This window comes from Anas acuta, chromosome 3 (assembly GCF_963932015.1).
Source record: "Anas acuta chromosome 3, bAnaAcu1.1, whole genome shotgun sequence".
In the NCBI taxonomy this organism is placed as follows: Eukaryota; Metazoa; Chordata; class Aves; order Anseriformes; family Anatidae; genus Anas; species Anas acuta.
The window spans coordinates 114,791,540-114,808,826 of record NC_088981.1 but is presented as its reverse complement, the minus strand read 5'-3'; the positions used below and the strand labels follow the sequence as shown (position 1 = coordinate 114,808,826).

Here is a 17,287-nt window from a genome sequence, read left to right as displayed (position 1 = left end):
GGGCACCCCCAGCTCCTCGGGGCAGCCTGCGCCAGGGCCTCACCACCCTCATCGTGACAAATTTCTCCCTAATGTCTGATCTAAAGCTCCCCTCTCTGAGTTTAGAGCCACCTCCTGTTGTCCAGTCCCTACCCCTGACCCCGAGTCCCTCCCCAGCTCTCCTGCAGCCTCAGGCCCGGGCAGGCCGCTGGGAGGTCTCCCCGGAGCCTTCTCCTCCCCAGGCCCAACACCCCCAGCTCCCTCAGATGGCTCCAGAGCAGAGGGGCTCCAGCCTCTGCTCCTCCTCGGGGCCTCCTCTGGGCCCTCTCCAGCAGCTCCACGTGCTCCTGGTGCTGGGCCTGGAGCAGAGGAGGAGAATCCCCTCCCTCATCAACCAGCACCCCCAGGTCCTTCTCAGAGCTGCTCTCCATCCATTCTCCACCTAACCTGTGTTTGGGTTTGGGATTGCCCCAGCCCAGCTGCAGGACCTTGCCCTTGGCCTTGTAGAACCTCATGAGGTTGGCACAGGCCCACCTCACAGGCCTGGCCAGGTCCCTCTGGATCTCATCCCTTCCCTGCAGTGTGCCAACCACACCACACAGCTTGGTGTCATTGCCAAATATGCCGAGGGAGCACTCAATCCCACTGCCCATGTCACCGAAAAAGACATTAAACAGTGTTGGTCCCAATGCTGACCCCTGAGGAACACCTCACACAAGCCCAGGTAGATGGTGGTCAGGACCAAGCAGGGCAGGGTAAAGGGGACAGCGTACAGGGCATCCCTGCTGCAACGCCCGCATTGAGACCCTGCCAGGTTTCTGCTCCACCAACAGACTTCTCCCCCATTTATCTTCCAGGCTTGGCAGGTGCTTGCAGCGAGACCTTTCAGGGCATTTCGTTTGCTTGCCCCGTGACCTGCTCCCAGGCGACAGGGACCTGCCCAGGGGTGCTGCTCGGCCCTCCACTTGCTTTTGGTATTTCACACCCTGCAGTGAATCACTGGGTTCACTCCGAGGCGAAGCCCAGGTGTGGCTGTGTTTGCCCAGCAGGCTGTTCCCAGCAGGTTTAGGCTGAGCTGTGCCAGCCTGCGCTCTCCCAGCCCTTGGCACTCATCTGATATGAGCCAAGCAGGCTTGGTGCCCTCAAACAGCCCCCATACACCTCCGTTCCCTGCCCAAACACACATACACCCTCACTACCGGGCAATAAAAACCCTATTTTTGCAGGGTGCAAAGTGGCCCTGCCATTATTTTGGCTGCTGGGAATTATCACCACAAAGCTAGGACCTGATGGCACAGCAGGAATGCCCCAGAGGACGTAGAACTGCACCAGCCGTCTCTCCAGGGTGTAAACCGTGAGTAAAATAGGTGTGAACCCCTCCTCTTATATTTTAGGGAGGGCTTTTCACCAAAATGCATCCAAACACCTTGTGTCCACATCCAAACACCCTCTGTCCACACTGTGCTGATCAGGGAGATCACAGCAACTTTGCACTGGAGACAACTGAGATCTTCACCCCAAAAGGGATGCAGAAAGTAGAAGGAGCCACCTTTTCCCCGTATGAGGTTTTAATGAATAATATCAAGGTGCAGAATCATAACTGGGTAAAAGAGACTTCTACATGCCAGGCTTTGCTTTGTAAAACTCCTTTCCTTTGCACAGAAATTTTGCTCAGCATTTGGCAGGATTTAGGCAAGTTGGATATTATTAAAGATGGCAAAAAATGACAATTTTGGAAAGGATATAAACCTTGATTCAAAACTAAATCTCCAGCTTATGGGTCTCAGGAAGGAAATTTCTTTGTGGATGTAGGAATCCATAACTTACAGAGGGATTTTCATTTGCTTTTTATTTCTTGTTCCTCTGTAAGAACACGTGCAAGTCTCAGGATGCTGGGCTACATGAATCTTTTGCAATAGTTTTGAATCCTGTTTCTGTGCTTTCTGCAACTAATAATTCAGAAAAACAGCCCTAAAAGCCCCGGGTTACCCAACCCAGCCCACGCAGTCAGAGGGAAGCACTGAGTACGGCTCAGTGGGGCTGAGCACAAGTCGTGACAGTCAGATGAGGATTGCTAACAGGGTCTAACCCCATTGCCACATGTGCTGCTGCAGCTCCCTGTCTTCCAGAACCGGGCATCACTTGGAGAAGCGACCACTGGATCCTGCCTCGTGGCCAGAAGCAGGTCCTGAGATCACCAGCAATCGACAGGAGCATCCCTGCTTCGTGGTTTGCACACAGATTGGTGAATCCCGGGCTTGGGGAGGGGAGGAAAGAAAATGAGGAATAAAAAGAGCCAGCTGTCACTGTCTGTAGGAACGGCCAGAACTCATGACAGCAGATGAGCAGCCAGAAATAGCAAGGCACAACCTCCGGGGATCTATATTTGGGCCACCCGGACTTCCCTGGAAACACAGCGGGGTTGCCACATTCTGCAGACGCGCTCCTGGCCGGTGCTTCAGCCTCTCCTCGGGCTTTGTTTCCCCGGGGATTCATTTTCCATCATGGCCTTGGGGTAGCTTTTTTAAAATTGTATTTATGATTATTTTTTGTTTAATTGCCCTATTTTCCTCCTGCACAACAGGAGGGAGCGATTCACCCACGGGATCCGGGAGGCACCGGGGTAGCTGAGCATTGGATGAAGGACCACAAGATTTCACAGGCTGTGCTAACGCCGTGCTAGCTGCTCCCAGCAGGGAAAGCAGAGCCGGGCACACCAGGCTTCCTGCTCCTGGAAGCAAGGAGGTGGCCACGATGCGTGCCAGTATGCTGAAGGTCAGAGCCTTAGCTTTTTACCTACTTGCTGCGCTCTCCTGGGGAGATACGAGCAGTTCCCGGTGTGTCTAAGTACAGATATCCTGTTCAGCTACACTGATAGTTGTCTTCAGTGTTTTTCTGCCCAGACGTCAGGAAAAAAAAGAGTGAGATCAGTTTAAAGATTTACCAGAGCGCGTGGGAATAGCAAATACTTCAAGAAAGTGATGTTGGAAATGCCTCAGACGGTGCAGATGCGAGCGGGTGAAATTCCTCAACCTAAAAAAGGTCAGGTCAGAGGATTAAGAAGGGTTCCTCCAGCACCGAATTACATCTTCCACATTCGGTCCTGCAGGGGAAAGAGTCACCATTGCTCTCCTCTTGCAAGGGTAAATTCCCTGATTTGGGTTCAGCTGCTGCAGGTTCAGCTGGAGGGCAGCCAGAGTGGACGAACCCCTTACATCTCCTGCAAAACTTAAAATTTACACCGAAAAAAACACCTCACGGGTAGTTTTAATTTTCCCATATTGTTACAATTACAAAAAGCATTTTTTCCCTATTTATTCCACATCATTACACTTGTGCTTTATTACAAATATATTCAAAAGCTCCACTGCAAAGCGTTGCCTGACGATGAGGTGACACTGCTGGATTTGGGGTGCTGACTCCTCATTTTTGGAGCTGTGAATGAACCACAAGCCTCTCCCCAAAACGGGCGAGATAAGGTTGCTCAGCATGAGGGAAAGCTAATAGATGGCAACTTGAAAAGTGACTTCTGCTGTGGAAACTGATTTTTAGTGAAACCAAGGGGAAAAAAAATGGGAGGGACTACAGGGATCCCATAAAGGGATCTCAGAAACCTTGTGCACGTGCAGATAGAGATGTAAGGAAGATGCACCCTGTAAACAGGTGCAGTTGAGGTATTCTGCTCAGCACGCCTTGGGTGCAACTCATCCCTGGATATTATTCCTATAATCACCTGTCATTCTTCCGGGCTTTCATTCATTTCTCTGCAAGCTCTGCAGCCCAGGCTCTCCATGCATTTAGGTGCCTAATTCCATTATTGTTTTTTTTTTTTTTTTTTTTTTTTAGTGGGTGCAAGGAGCCCGAATATCTCTGTGATTCTGCTTGGTCTGCTCAGAACCAGCTGAAATGTGGCACGACATCGGGGCGCTGATTCCCTGGAGATGTGGGACAGAACCCAAACGAGCCCTGAAAGGCAGAGATTTGCACAAGCCCCAGAAACGAGCACTCAAATTTTATTATTTTAATTCCTCCCCCCCGAATGCTTACTTTTTAATATTTTTTATCATAAACCTGGAACTTCTTGGTGAGCACAGGAACAGTTAAATCAAAATTGTGAGGTCCTGCTTGGCTCCTGGCTGACACAGGCTTAAAACACGGGATCCCTCCCCACCCACCGTGGTTCTGTGGCCGTGCCCAGGTCCCAACCCGCCTGCAGCCACCTCCACCTCTCCGTCCCATTGTCTTCGCCCTGTCGCAATTAATTATTCACACAAGAGCCACGCACCGCAGCAGTTGCTATAGGGCACGGTCATGAATAACAACGGGCAGCTATTTTTAGCCCTAATTCTCATTACCTTGCGGCCAAGAGCAAGGGTTCCTGGCAGCTCCTCTCTGCTCTTTCCCTTCATGCTTGGCATCTTCGGGTTGGGACTTGTTTGGAGAGCAAGGAACCAAAATAGGGGTGAGATTTATTGGTGATGTAGATCTGTGGGTGTGAATCCGACCCTGTTTGCTCTGGCTTTGAACGTGCTGGCTGGCAGCTGAACTCATCGGGTGTTTTGTGGCCAGAGGGGAACGAGGAATTGCCCTCTAAGCAAGGTTTCTGCCCCTCCATCCAGCTCTTACGTGCAGCAAAGCCAGCAGGCTGCACCCATCGCTGGATTTAATGCATCATCTGTTGCAGAGAGAGAAAACATCTCAGAGCTGCAATTTAATGCCGGGTTCTGACATCTGTAGGATACATTATGCTTCCTTTTGGGAATTACACCCGGACTGATTCCTCCCCAGTTTATGTACTTTGACTTTTCTTGCTAACACAGGGGCACACTGAGGGCTTTTTCTGGTTGCTGTCACTTTTCTCCTGCTGCCCTGTCTCAAGCCACCTGCAATGCAAAGGAGAAATCTCCAGAAAATCACGGGAAGGGCTGGCTTTGAGGAGAGGCAGCAGGGAGGCTGCTCCTGCTGCGGAGAGCAGAGCAACTCTGGAGCTAGAGCAGCGAGAGAGTGGAGAAAAAAAGAGAGAAAACAGCAACAGAGCACGAGGTCCTTCATTCCTGCCACCCTGCCAAATGCAATAACACTCCATCAAGTTGCTCCAGAGGAGGGCCCAACAATGTGCGAAGGAAAATCTGAGCTTCCACTCTGATGCAAAACAGCATGAAACAAAAAAACAAAACACAATAACTTGCAGAAGTGGGACACATCTCCAGGAGGACTTGCGCAACGCATGTCCTAAACTAGCAACGTTGGTTAATAATAATATTCCCTGTCATTTTAGAGGGATCGGGTGCAGATAAGTGAAAGGAAAAGGAGAAATGGGGCAGGAACTGCTTCCAGCATCTCCTGCAGGTCACAGAATTGCAGAGAACGCCTCTGTCCCAGGTCAGTATTTATCAGCAAACCCCAAAAAGTTGGTTCTGGCTAAAACACCACCTGGGGACACAGCCTGGGTGGGGTGCCTGCTGTGACATGCTGACTTTTCCCAGCTTTTTCCTTTTTTTCGTATTTTTTGATCACGGTTTGGATTAAATATTCTTCGGGGGTTATATTATAATATATCTTAGGGGGTAATAGATATCAGATACGTAATATGTTCCTTTTGAAGGGGTGTCAGTGGGTTCCTGTGCACAGAGGGGTCTCTGCGTTGACCCCTGGCTCCAACACCTTCAAAAAAAAAAAAGAGCAAGCCCAAGAAAATGTCATCCACAACTAAAATCAGGGGAAAGAAACAGCCAGCCTGCACCTTTTGGGGCGAAAACACCCGGAAACGGGGCTTTCTGGAGACACAAAGGAAAAAAAAAAGATAATAAAAGAAAAAAATGGTATTTTCCTCCAAAAATATCAATTTGTGTGATCCCTGTTCTCAAACTATCAATTTGTGTGATCCCTGATCCCAAATGCCCGGTCCCTGATCCCCGATCCCCGATCCCCGCCCCCAGCCGCCGCAGCCCCCGCCCGCAGCCCAAAGCGCGCCCCCGCCCGCCCCCTGCTCGCCGCTGATTGGCTGGCGCTGTGGCGCGTCAAACTCCCGCGCCCTCCCTCTGCGCTCCCATTGGCTGGCGCCCGGCGGCTGGCGGGAAACCTCCCGGATTTGGCGCCAAGCGGGGAGCGCGGCGGCTGCGCTGCGCTTTGGGGCCTGTACCGGGTCCTAGCCGGTGCCTTTCGCTTTTTACCGATTTCCCCCCATTTTTACCGGTTCCTCCGGCTTCTTCTTCACCTTGCGATACCGGAGGCGGCGGCCCCCAGCAGCAGCAGCAGCAGCAGCAGCAGCAGCAGCATGGCGGCGCCGGCGGGAGGGCTGGAGGATGCGGAGCTGCGGGAGGCGCAGCGCGATTACCTCGATTTTTTGGATGATGAGGTGAGGAGGGGGGAGTTTTGGGATGGGGGGGATGGGGTGCTGCATCTCTTCCTCCCGGCGGTGAGGATTACCCCCTTCCTTCCTCCCCCCCCCGCCCAGCATCTTCTGTTCAGCACAACTGATGCAAACCTGTATTTTTTGGGGTTTTGGTGTTTTGTTTTTTTTTCCTCCCGCAGGAAGACCAAGGGGTTTATCACGGCAAGGTGCGCGACATGATCAGTGACAACCAGTACCGCCTCCTGGTCAGCATCAACGACCTGCGGCGGAAGAACGAGAAGAGAGCCAGCCGGTGCGTGGGGCTGGGCACCCCGTGGCTTTGAGGGTCCCCGGGGTTTGGCCAAGAAGGGCCAGACTCCGTCCTGTGCTCCACAGGGATTTGGGGTCCCCTGGAAAAGTGGAAGGGCCTTCTCCTTCCCCGTCACATCCATCCCTTCTGAGCTCCCTGCTCATTCATTTGGCAGAAAGACTTTGTAGCAAGCAGCAGTTGCTTGCATGATGCAAATCATCCCGTTTCTACAATTTTGGGGCATTCTTGAGTGAGCTTGTGCGTCTGCTTAAGTACACGTGAAGTCTTTCTGATACAACTGATTCTTTTTCAGAAGTCTTTCAGATAGGATTGATCCATTTTCAGCTCCTGGCTGGTGGTGGCAAGGAGCTTAGATTATTTTTTGCCTCACATTCTCGGTAAATTCTGAGTGCATTGAGGCACCTGGAAGAGCTTTGAGTGCTTTGCCAGAGCTGCACGTGGAGGAGGGCACAAGGGGGCTGCCAGCATACCTATAGCTCCTGGTCATCCTCTCCCTCTGTTGCAGGCTTTTGAACAACGCCTTCGAGGAGCTCGTTGCCTTCCAGCGTGCTCTGAAGGATTTTGTAGCCTCCGTCGATGCCACCTATGCCAAGCAGTACGAGGACTTCTACATCGGGCTGGAGGGCAGCTTTGGCTCCAAGCACGTCTCGCCGCGGACGCTGACCGCCTGCTTCCTGAGCTGCATCGTGTGCGTGGAGGGCATCGTGACAAAATGTGAGCCCGGGGACGTGTCCGGGTGCAGGTGGTGTAGCTGTGCGGGCTGAGGAGGTCGAGGTGTTTGCTGTGGAGGGGCTTGGAGGGCTTCTACCACCAGGTTTGGAGGGGCTGTCCACAGGGAGTCCACCATGTGTGAGGGGGACAGGGGACTTGGAGAAGATCTGGATGTTGGGGTGGTCTTTGTGGAAGGAACTCAGCAAATCCTGGCACAAAACAGACCCTGGGTGCCAGAGGTCGTGTCCCAAGTGGTGGCAACCCCGTTGGCATTGCCTGCTGACAGCCAGGTGGATTGGGATTTTCCTGCCCCTAACCTTTCTTCCTTCCCAACCCAGGCTCTCTGGTTCGTCCCAAGGTCGTCCGCAGCGTCCACTACTGCCCCGCGACCAAGAAGACCATCGAGCGCCGCTACACGGACCTGACGTCCCTGGATGCTTTCCCATCCAGCTCTGTCTACCCTACAAAGGTGAGGTGGCCTCGTGGGAAGTGTCAGCAGGTTCCTCTGGGGAGAGCATACCAGCTCTGAGCTGAGGGTCTCAGATGCCTTTGGGCTTCTTCATCTAATGTGGTCGTGGAGGACACACCACATGTGAAGTGTGGTGGTCTGAGGAAACTCTTAGGAACGGATAACAAAGGTTTTTGTTGGTCACCAGACTCACTAGCAAATGTCAATTATGATCTTAGTTCTGCTGTAGGATGCTCAGCTGGCTTCTTGGTGGGATGTCAGCCAGTTTTGTGTCTTCTGGGACCCGTGAGCATGTCAGTGCTGCCCTGGAGAGGGTACACGGACTCTCGGGCAAAGAGGGAATGAAGGAGGGAAAAGGATGACCTGAGCATTGTCCACATTGCCCACACCTTCTGCATGGATGATGTGTTACCACCATGTGTGCTAGAGACAGGGTTTGGAAGGACTTAATGGACCAGCAGGGTTAGATCTGGGGAGCTGGTGACCCCCAGGCTCTGGCAACAACTTGAGTAGTCTTCTGTGTGCTGGTCCCTTTTCCCTGTGCTCCCAAAAAAACGTTGCTAATCCTTTTACTTCCTCCTTAAGGATGAAGAGAACAACCCCCTGGAGACAGAGTTTGGCCTCTCGGTCTACAAGGACCACCAGACCATCACCATCCAGGAGATGCCTGAGAAAGCCCCGGCAGGGCAGCTGCCGCGCTCGGTGGACGTCATTCTGGATGACGACCTGGTGGACAAGGTGAAGCCCGGGGACCGCATCCAGGTGGTGGGGACATACCGCTGCCTGCCAGGAAAGAAAGGTGGCTACACCTCGGGGACCTTCAGGTGAGCATCCCATTTTTAGTAGGGTCACATCGCTGCAGGAGGAGGTTTAGGGTGGCCACCAGAGAGCTGGGTGAAATAATTGGCTTAAATCACTTGGAAATGGTTTGCTCCTTGGGATCAGTGTTGAGTCGTGAGTTCCAGCTGCCCACAGGGTGGGCTGGGAGCCCTTAAAGATGCTCCATGGATGGAGCAGTGCAGGCAGACAGAGGGGATTACAGCTCTCAGAGCTTCCCATCCCTCTCTAGGACTTCCTAGAGCCAAAGATGATCCCATGGAAGCTTTTACTGTGTTGTTGCTGTGGCCCCTGTGGGCTCGGTGCGGTTTGCAGGTGTGTGACCAGGGCTGTGTCACGTTCCCAGGACTATCCTCATTGCCTGCCATGTGAAGCAGATGAGCAAAGATGCTCGGCCTCTCTACTCTGCTACTGATGTGGCCAAGATCAAGAGGTTCAGCAAGAGTCGATCCAAGGTATTGATTTGTCTTTATTTCAGAACCTGCCTTCTAGGATTTTCCACTTGCTTTCTTTGCATTTCTGCCTAGATTTTTGCCAATTCCTGTTAGATTTTTATTGTTGCTGCTTCTGTTGTGGTAGCAGAGCTTGCTGGCAGCTCTGCTGTGCATAGCTGTCGAGATGGAGATCTGGCTGTGCCCTGACTCTGCTAGCTGATTGCCAGAAAAGTTCCTCTGTGGAAGAATTCCATCTTTCCCCCTTAAATCCAAGAACAGAATGAGGTGACAGCGTGGATCTCTGAAAGGGAACACAGCAAAATTCCAGTCCTCGGGCTAGGGAGGGAATTGGGGCAGCCCCAGCCTGGTCCTCTGTTCACCTCTTTGCTTTATAGTGTGGAAAGGATAAAACCTTATTCTCATGGGGTTTGCTGCTTCCAGTGCTTGCTGGATGGTCTAGGACTTCAGAACTGCATCGATAAACATTATTTAACAGAAAACTGTTGGAATATTCTTTCAGTGTGGCTCTGTGATAGGAATAATCTAATTTTTTGTGCTGAAATGCACTTGTGAAGAATTGCTCCTTGTTCTTACTTGCTACAGTGTGTCTTACGGGCTGCGCTTTGCCTCTTCTGCCCTAGGATATCTTTGACCAGCTGGCGAGGTCCCTGGCACCCAGCATCCATGGGCACGAGTTCATCAAGAAGGCCATCCTCTGCATGCTGCTGGGAGGGGTGGAGAAAATCCTGGAGAACGGGAGCCGCATCCGAGGAGACATCAACATCTTGCTGATAGGTCTGGCTGGGCAGAGGAGAGGCTGAAGCAGGTTTCCTGGGATCGAGGTGGTGGTTGCTGATAGATCTTCCCCTTTTCAGGAGACCCTTCTGTCGCCAAGTCCCAGCTGCTGCGCTACGTGCTGTGCACTGCGCCCCGCGCCATTGCTACCACCGGCAGGGGCTCCTCCGGCGTCGGCCTGACTGCTGCCATCACCACCGACCAAGAAACTGGTAAGGAACGGGCTGGTTCCCAGTGGGAACCAGTGGAGGGATGCTGGTTAATACCCGGGAGGGATTCTACAAGGTCCACGCCTGCTGTTTCACAGAATCACAGAATTTCTAGGTTGGAAGAGACCTCCAAGATCACCTACTCCAACCTCTGACCTAACGCTAACAGTCCCCACTAAACCATATCCCTAAGCTCTACATCTAAACGTCTTTTAAAGACCTCCAGGGATGGTGACTCCACCACTTCCCTGGGCAGCCCATCCCAGTGCCTAACAACCCTTTCGGTAAAGAAGTTCTTCCTAACATCTAACCTAAAACTCCCCTGGCGCAACTTTAGCCCATTCCCCCTCGTCCTGTCACCAGGCATGTGGGAGAACAGGCCAACCCCCACCTCACTACAGCCTCCTTTAATGTCCCTATAGAGAGCAATAAGGTTGCCCCTGAGCCTCCTCTTCTCCAGGCTGAACAAGCCCAGCTCCCTCAGCCGCTCCTCGCCGTGTCCTGACCCCTTTTTTTGTCCCCCCACCCCAAGGCGAGCGGCGCCTGGAAGCGGGGGCCATGGTGCTGGCAGACCGGGGCGTGGTGTGCATCGACGAGTTCGACAAGATGTCCGACATCGACCGCACGGCCATACACGAGGTGATGGAGCAGGGCCGTGTCACCATCGCCAAGGCCGGCATGCACGCTCGCCTCAACTCCCGCTGCAGTGTCCTGGCGGCTGCCAACCCTGTCTACGGCCGGGTGAGTGCTGGGGAAGGCTGCTGGGGGCTGTTTTTGTAGAGGAGGCAGCTGGGGAAACCTCAAAGGTCTCCCAGAAATGGAGATGTGGTTGGGAGTGGGACTGGGGTGCTTGGGGTTGAGAATTTGTTCGCTTGGATCTCCTGGGGGTTGTGGGGTTTTTTGGCCCAGCTTGGGTGCCTGGGTGTCTTGCATCACCTCCAAGATTTGTGTTTGATCTAGGATCACAAAAAATATATCTCCTTGCAAGGGAGAGCTCTACCCATCTCCATGGACGGGGAAAAGCAGCCTTAGTGCTGCAGCAAGCTGGGGTTAGCGTGGTGTCTTCAGTGTTCAACTGTCTGGGTTGTGAGAGTCTCACAACCTTATTTCATCTCCTTATTTCAACCTCCTGCAGTACGACCAGTACAAGACGCCCATGGAGAACATCGGCCTGCAGGACTCCTTGCTCTCCCGCTTCGACCTGCTCTTCATCGTGCTGGACCAGATGGACCCCGAGCAGGACAGGGAGATCTCGGACCACGTCCTGCGGATGCACCGCTACCGCAACCCCAACGAGCAGGACGGGGACGGTGAGTTGCTCCTGCCGTGTGTGAGCCCAGGAGTTACGGGGTTTCTCTGTCTGTGGTTGCTTCTCTTTTGCTTGGGGCAAGAAGAGACCGGACCCTTGTCCTCAATGGGATCTTGGTCATTTCTTTGCTATGATCTTGAGGAAAAGAGTGTCCATCCCTCCTCTAGCTGGTGCCCATCTTTGTCTTGGGTGCTGTGGCTCAGGTGATGGGGGAGGAGGTAGTTGGGCTTCTTGTCTTGAGGCACAACCCAAGTTTTTTGGGTGGGAGCACCAGGAGAAGAGCTGTTGGGATGAGTTTGTCATGAGATGGAGAGCAGAAATGCAGCACCATGTTGCTCTAAGTCCTTGGTGAACTTTTCTGCCCCAGACTTGTAGCTGTCCTCTCTGCCCTGTCACGTGTTGGCAGCTCTTTGGGTTCAGTGTCTGTAGTTTTACAGAGTGCTGCTAGTTACTAGTTAGGTGGCTTCTGGCTGTGGGAAGCTAAAACTCTGTTTTTGGGAACCTTCCCCTCTCCAGCCATGCCCCTGGGCAGCGCCGTGGAGATCCTGGCTACGGATGACCCTGACTTTGCACAAGAGGAGGAACAGGAGCTCCAAGTGTACGAGAAGCACGATGACCTCCTGCATGGCCCCAATCGCCGCAAGTGAGTCCCTGTCCCATGACCCCGTAGCTCTCTGGGGGTGACAAGTCGATGCCAAAACACTACGGGTTTGGCTGGAGCACCCAGCTGGTGGCTTACCCCTGGGGACAGGGGTGCTGGAGGTGGTCAGAATGATGGTGAGGCAGGTGATGGGGAGCATCTGGAGCTGAATTTTCCATGTGCCTGGATGCCCACGAAAGGCAGTGCCCTCCTTGGGTGCAGCCTTGCTTCTGCACGCACCCTTTGCTCGTCCCCTCTGCTCTCCTGAAGGACACGGGTGTGTGTTTGTGTCCCACAGGGAGAAGATCGTCAGCATGGAGTTCATGAGGAAGTACATCCACGTAGCCAAGATGATCAAGCCTGTCTTGACCCAGGAGTCGGCGAACTACATAGCGGAGGAGTACTCCCGCCTGCGCAGCCAGAACCAGATGAGCTCGGACATCGCCAGGGTGAGCTCCCTCTACTCGTGCCAGGAGCAGGGAAACCTCTCCCCTCACGGGTCTTTTCCACCTCGGATCACAGAGTGGAAGAGACTGGGGAAGGTCATCTGGATGCGACCCTTTTGGGGTTGTAAAACGGGATAACCAGATACTGCGTTAGGGGGTCACAGCCTCATGGGTTCTGCTGTCTCACCACCACCTCTTTTTTCATCCCAGACCTCCCCGGTCACAGCCCGTACCTTGGAGACCCTGATCCGCCTCTCCACAGCCCACGCCAAGGCCAGGATGAACAAGACAGTCGACCTGCAGGACGCGGAGGCGGCTCTGGAGCTGGTGCAGTTTGCTTACTTCAAAAAGGTAGGGGAAAAGCATCCCTCAGTGGCTGTGGGGTCCCACAGGGGTCATTAAAAGGGGTGGATTTGGGTGGTCAATGAGTGCCAGCTGAGCACACGGGGCTGGTGTCCATCTGCCTGGTTGGGAAGGATGCATCTTGGCACGTGCTGCTAAGAGACCCCAAAAATACCCGCAGGAGGCTTTGGGAATGCGGAATAAGGCTTTGGGGGAGGTTGGTGAGCCCCAAAACTCACAGCAGGTCTGTGTGGATGGATGAAGCTCAGGAGGGTCTTGTAGGGGGCAGGTTTGCATTGGGAGCAAACGGGGTGATGCTCTTGGAGGGCAGAGAGAGATGGGGGGGATCCTGCCCACCTTGAAAAGGGGCTGAGAACTGTTTGCCACCATTGTGCAGGTGCTGGAGAAGGAGAAGAAGCGCAAAAAACAGGTGGAGGATGACTCGGAGACCGAGAAGGAGGACGAGGAGACACAGCCCAAGGAGGAGGGCAGGAAGCAAAGGTAGTTAGGGCAGGCCTTGGGGAAATACTCCCCGTTTCGTTAAACCCAGCAGATCATTTGGCCTAAACTTGTAATATGGGAGCCCCTGGTGACAGCCCTAAAACTCAATATTTGTGGCAAGGGTTTGGTGGATGAGCCCTGGGCTTACCCGCAGGCCACAACTACCCCGTGTGGTCCTGAAAGAGCTCTGAGGGGGTCCCCTGAGGTTTGTACTTGGGCTGGATTGGGGGTGACCTCCTCTTCCCGCAACCCAGGAGGAAGAAGGCACGCACGGAGGGCCAAGAGGAGTCCTATGACCCCTATGACTTCAGCGACGCCGAGCAGGAGATGCCAGAGGGTGAGTCAGTGGGGTTTTGTTGGTGTGTGGTATCTCCTGGGAGTTTGGGTTCACCCACCCCATCCAGAGAGGCCGAGCACAGCCTGGTTTGGTTGCTGCAGCTCGTGCTTTGGCTCTCTGGCTCTTTGGGCACCGGGCAGGCTGAAGGTAACTCCTCTTCCTCCTCCAGTCCAGGCACATACACCCAAGACACCCGAAGCCTCGGCCTCTGGCGATGCAAAGAAGCCGGAGCTGGCTGATCCGAGGTGAGTGGGGGCTGGAGAAGCAGCAGGAGGAGGTGTTTGTCCTGCCTGAGTCGTGGAAAGATGAGCTGGTTGGGCCTTTCCTGCTTTGATACCCATAAAGCTCAGGTGTGGGAGGGTTTTTTCCTGCATAATGCTGTGAGCGTGTTGTAGGGTTGCATGGTGGCATCTTCCCAGCTGTGTGAGCCAAGCAGGGGCAGCCTGAGTTAGATTTGGAGAGGGGATTTCTGTTCAGTCCCTCCTGAGGTGCTGGTAATTGCAGCTCTCAATATTTGGGACTGTTGCCTTTTGTCTGGGGTGTGAGCAGAGTCAGCTCCCTTCTTACCTGCAGTCACGAGGCTGCTGCTTAGGCTCTGATGCTGCTTGGAGCCTAGCTGGTGGGTCCAAACTCTTGTCCAAAACGTTGGTTTCTGTCTGGAGACCTGAATTTCAGCCAGGGGACATCTCAGCTGGACTAAAGGGTGCTCTGCATAATAACACCGTGCCTCAGGTGGTGACTGCAGCCAGATGCTGGAGCTGGATGTGGATGAGTGGGTGCAGGAGGAGGCAGTGCTGGGTCAGCCCCAGGCCTGGAGCTGGTATCCATGGGCTGGAGACGTGTGGGGTGGGTGCAGCAGCTCTGGGGGCATATCCAAGTCTCTGAAACAGGCCTCTGGTGAGTGCTCCCAGCTCTGGTTTTAGCTTTCCTCCCGGGTCATCTTCTGGGATGGTCGAGGGCTGTGATATCCTTGGCTGGGAAGGGAGAAGAAGAGCTTGTGTTTGGTCTCTGATGGGGATTGCTTCTCACCTAGGTTGAAAGCATTCAAGGCTGCGCTCCTGGAGGTCTTCAAAGCTTCCCATGCCCAGTCCGTGGGCCTGAAGAGCGTGATGGAGTCCATCAACCGTGACAACCCCGAGCCCTTCTCGCTGCCTGAGGTGAAGCTGGCGTTGGCCCACATGCAAGATGACAACCAGATCATGGTGTCTGATGACATTATCTTCTTAATTTGAGCCTCGAGGCGGAAGAACCTGAGTTCTCACAGACTTTTAGCCTGAAGACTCTTTGTATTTACCTTCGTCGCCCTCCTGAATGCTTCATCTGGCTGAGCTGAACTTCGGGGAGCTTGAGCCTGTGCACTTTAGTCGTTCCTCGCTGTGCATTGCTGGCACCAAAGAAGCCAGGAAACCTTGAAAGCTCTCTGACACGCCACCTCCGAGCTGCTGGAGTATTTGGAAAGAGGTTTGGTTTTGCAAGTAGCCAAAAGGAAGAATTCATGTGCACATTACTGATGTTTTTCAAGTGTTTTTAGCTTTGGTCTTGGTTATGCAAGCTGGGGAGCTCAGGCTGATTTTACTCAAGGCCAGTTTGGTTTAGTGCAGGGCTCCCATGGGTTTTTGCCCATGTAAATCATCCTTTTTTATATTTTTACTCTACCATGGACTTCCCAGACTTGAAGGAGCCTTTTTACCTCCTTTTTTTCTGTTATCATTTAATTAAAAAAAATGTTTTTTCTCTCTCAGTGTAACCATGTGCAAGCTCCCCAGTTGGTGGTAATGGTTTCAGCCTTTGAATAAAAAAAAGGGTTTAGGAATCCAATATACGATAGCAGTGATGGTAAGAAGCAATGTGGAAACTCACTATTAATAGCGAAGCTTTTTTCCCCCCACTTTTTTCACGGTCAGCTCCATTGCTGGATTTTGCAGCCCTACTGGGATGGGAAGTGATAGGAAGGACCTGGGATGCTCCGAGCTGCCCAGCTGTGCCCCCAGTGGATTTAGGTCTCCAGCCCTTCTCTAGTCTGGGGTGGCTCTTGTATGAATATAAAATAGGAGGAAACCTGTAACTAAGAAAGGTCAAGGTTTTAAGAAGCACTTCTGGGGCCTGGGATCCTACGTCCTCTGTACATCCCCTGAGGCTGTGTTGCTGCAACCCTTCCTGAGTCCCACGGAAGATGACCATACTGAACCATGAAAGCCTTCCCTTGTCCATGGGCAACTTGTGTGATTTTCTGGGAATGTCTAGGTGACTAATTCCTGGAGATGGGATATTCCTAGAAACCAGCATGCTTCCGTAGCCAGGGCTGGCTTTCAAGAAAAGCTGACCGTGTGGTCAAACCTGTCTCTGTGATCAGAGCTGTTGAATGTTTGAGATTTTAACATTTTTAATTTTATTTTTATTAAACTTTGTCTTGACAAATTTGAGGTTAGGTTTTGGAGAATGCCCTGAGCACCACAGGCTTGTCCTGGTGTCCTTGCCCTTCTCAGGGCATCTGCGTGGTTCCTGTGCCTTCATTTCTGTGTCAGTGACACCGTAAGTATCTCCTTGAATAATAAAATGCATCCAGATAACCATTTCTCACGTGATTTGCTATAAAAAGCCTGCTGCTGACTGAGCTCAGGGCTGGGTTGGGGCACATCTCCCCACCACCCTGCCTCTGCTGGTACCTTGGTGGACCAGGACCTTGCAGAACTGCCCTGGGGGTGGGTGGCTGATGAATGCACCCAGAGCCCTTTTGCTGGAGGTAGATGTGGTTTTCTTACCACCTTGTGCATGAACAAGGATGTGCTTTCAACTGAGCACCCTCAGCAGCAGGAGACGTGCAGTCCTAGATAAAAATTCAGTAAACAAAGATGATAGAAATCTGCTGTTAGCCTTGCCTGGTTCCACAGATCCCATCTATGAGCCTCAACCCCCCAGGAAATCCCCAAAGCCAGCAATTCTGTAAGATGTCTGCTCCCTCCCAGAGCTGTCTGCTCCCTCATGCAGGATTTGGCAGGTCAGCTTTGCTGCAGTTTGAAAAAAAACAGTCTAAGACCTTATTCCTAGCATGCCTCTCATCCCTTAAACACCACTCCTGCTCTCTAGGGAATCACACTGCTCACAAATAGCTCTGGATAAGGTCTTGAGGGTTCAAGCTTTGTCACAGAATCATAGAGTGGCCTGGGTTGAAAAGGACCATAAATATCATCTTTATGCACCAGTAAAGGTGCAAATGCAATAAGGGGGATGTGTTATTGTCAATAAAGGAAAAAAATTGGGGCTTTTGCAAGCTCTCACCTTGGCATCATGTGGGGGTACTGTACATAGTTTCCAGGTGCCCCAGGATCTACATGAGGATCACGGACCAGAAAGCCTGATGGCACAGCAGTAAAGGAAGCTCCTGTGTACAGGCTAGAGGAAAAAAAATACACATGCACACACATCCCTTAAAATAAAGACCAAAAAAAAGGAGGAAACGCCAACTGGCAGCGTATTTTCACATGTATTTTGGGGACCAAAATCCACAACTAGCACAGAAATGTGCTGGAGAAAGTGCTTTCCTTTTCCTCATTTTCTTCAAAGGGTGTCTGTTTCCACCCCTTGCAAGCATCCAGGCAGCTTTGATCTCTTT

The 17,287-nt window shown here is 52.6% G+C and overlaps 1 protein-coding gene across 2 annotated transcripts; it reads left to right on the top strand.

Annotated features, from left to right (window-relative positions):
• The first annotated feature begins 5,863 nt into the window (after positions 1-5,863).
• Positions 5,864-16,244, top strand: MCM3 (minichromosome maintenance complex component 3). 2 transcript variants are annotated; one of them, XM_068678856.1, is made up of 17 exons: positions 5,864-6,337; positions 6,514-6,626; positions 7,150-7,358; positions 7,694-7,824; positions 8,410-8,648; positions 9,008-9,116; positions 9,737-9,890; positions 9,971-10,102; positions 10,632-10,840; positions 11,235-11,409; positions 11,925-12,051; positions 12,347-12,497; positions 12,705-12,845; positions 13,234-13,337; positions 13,592-13,674; positions 13,844-13,919; positions 14,708-16,244. In XM_068678856.1, the coding sequence occupies exons 1-17, from the start codon at positions 6,257-6,259 to the stop codon at positions 14,904-14,906; spliced, it is 2,433 nt and encodes an 810-aa protein (XP_068534957.1). In that variant the 5' UTR covers positions 5,864-6,256; the 3' UTR covers positions 14,907-16,244. The 2 variants fall into 2 exon arrangements, 1 of the variants encoding a protein (XP_068534957.1); XR_011095443.1 differs by lacking the exon at positions 14,708-16,244 and having other exon boundaries at positions 6,076-6,337; positions 13,234-13,340; positions 13,595-13,674; positions 13,844-13,899.
• Positions 16,245-17,287: the final 1,043 nt, after the last annotated feature.

What these genes read in the sequence shown, in the direction of transcription:
- MCM3 (XM_068678856.1), top strand. Translation starts at nt 6,257, where the DNA reads ATGGCGGCGCCGGCGGGAGGGCTGGAGGATGCGGAGCTGCGGGAGGCG. An exon ending in AACGAGAAGAGAGCCAGCCG is followed by an intron (nt 6,627 to 7,149) that starts GTGCGTGGGGCT and finishes CCTCTGTTGCAG; the next exon opens with GCTTTTGAACAACGCCTTCG. An exon ending in CAACGAGCAGGACGGGGACG is followed by an intron (nt 11,410 to 11,924) that starts GTGAGTTGCTCC and finishes TCCCCTCTCCAG; the next exon opens with CCATGCCCCTGGGCAGCGCC.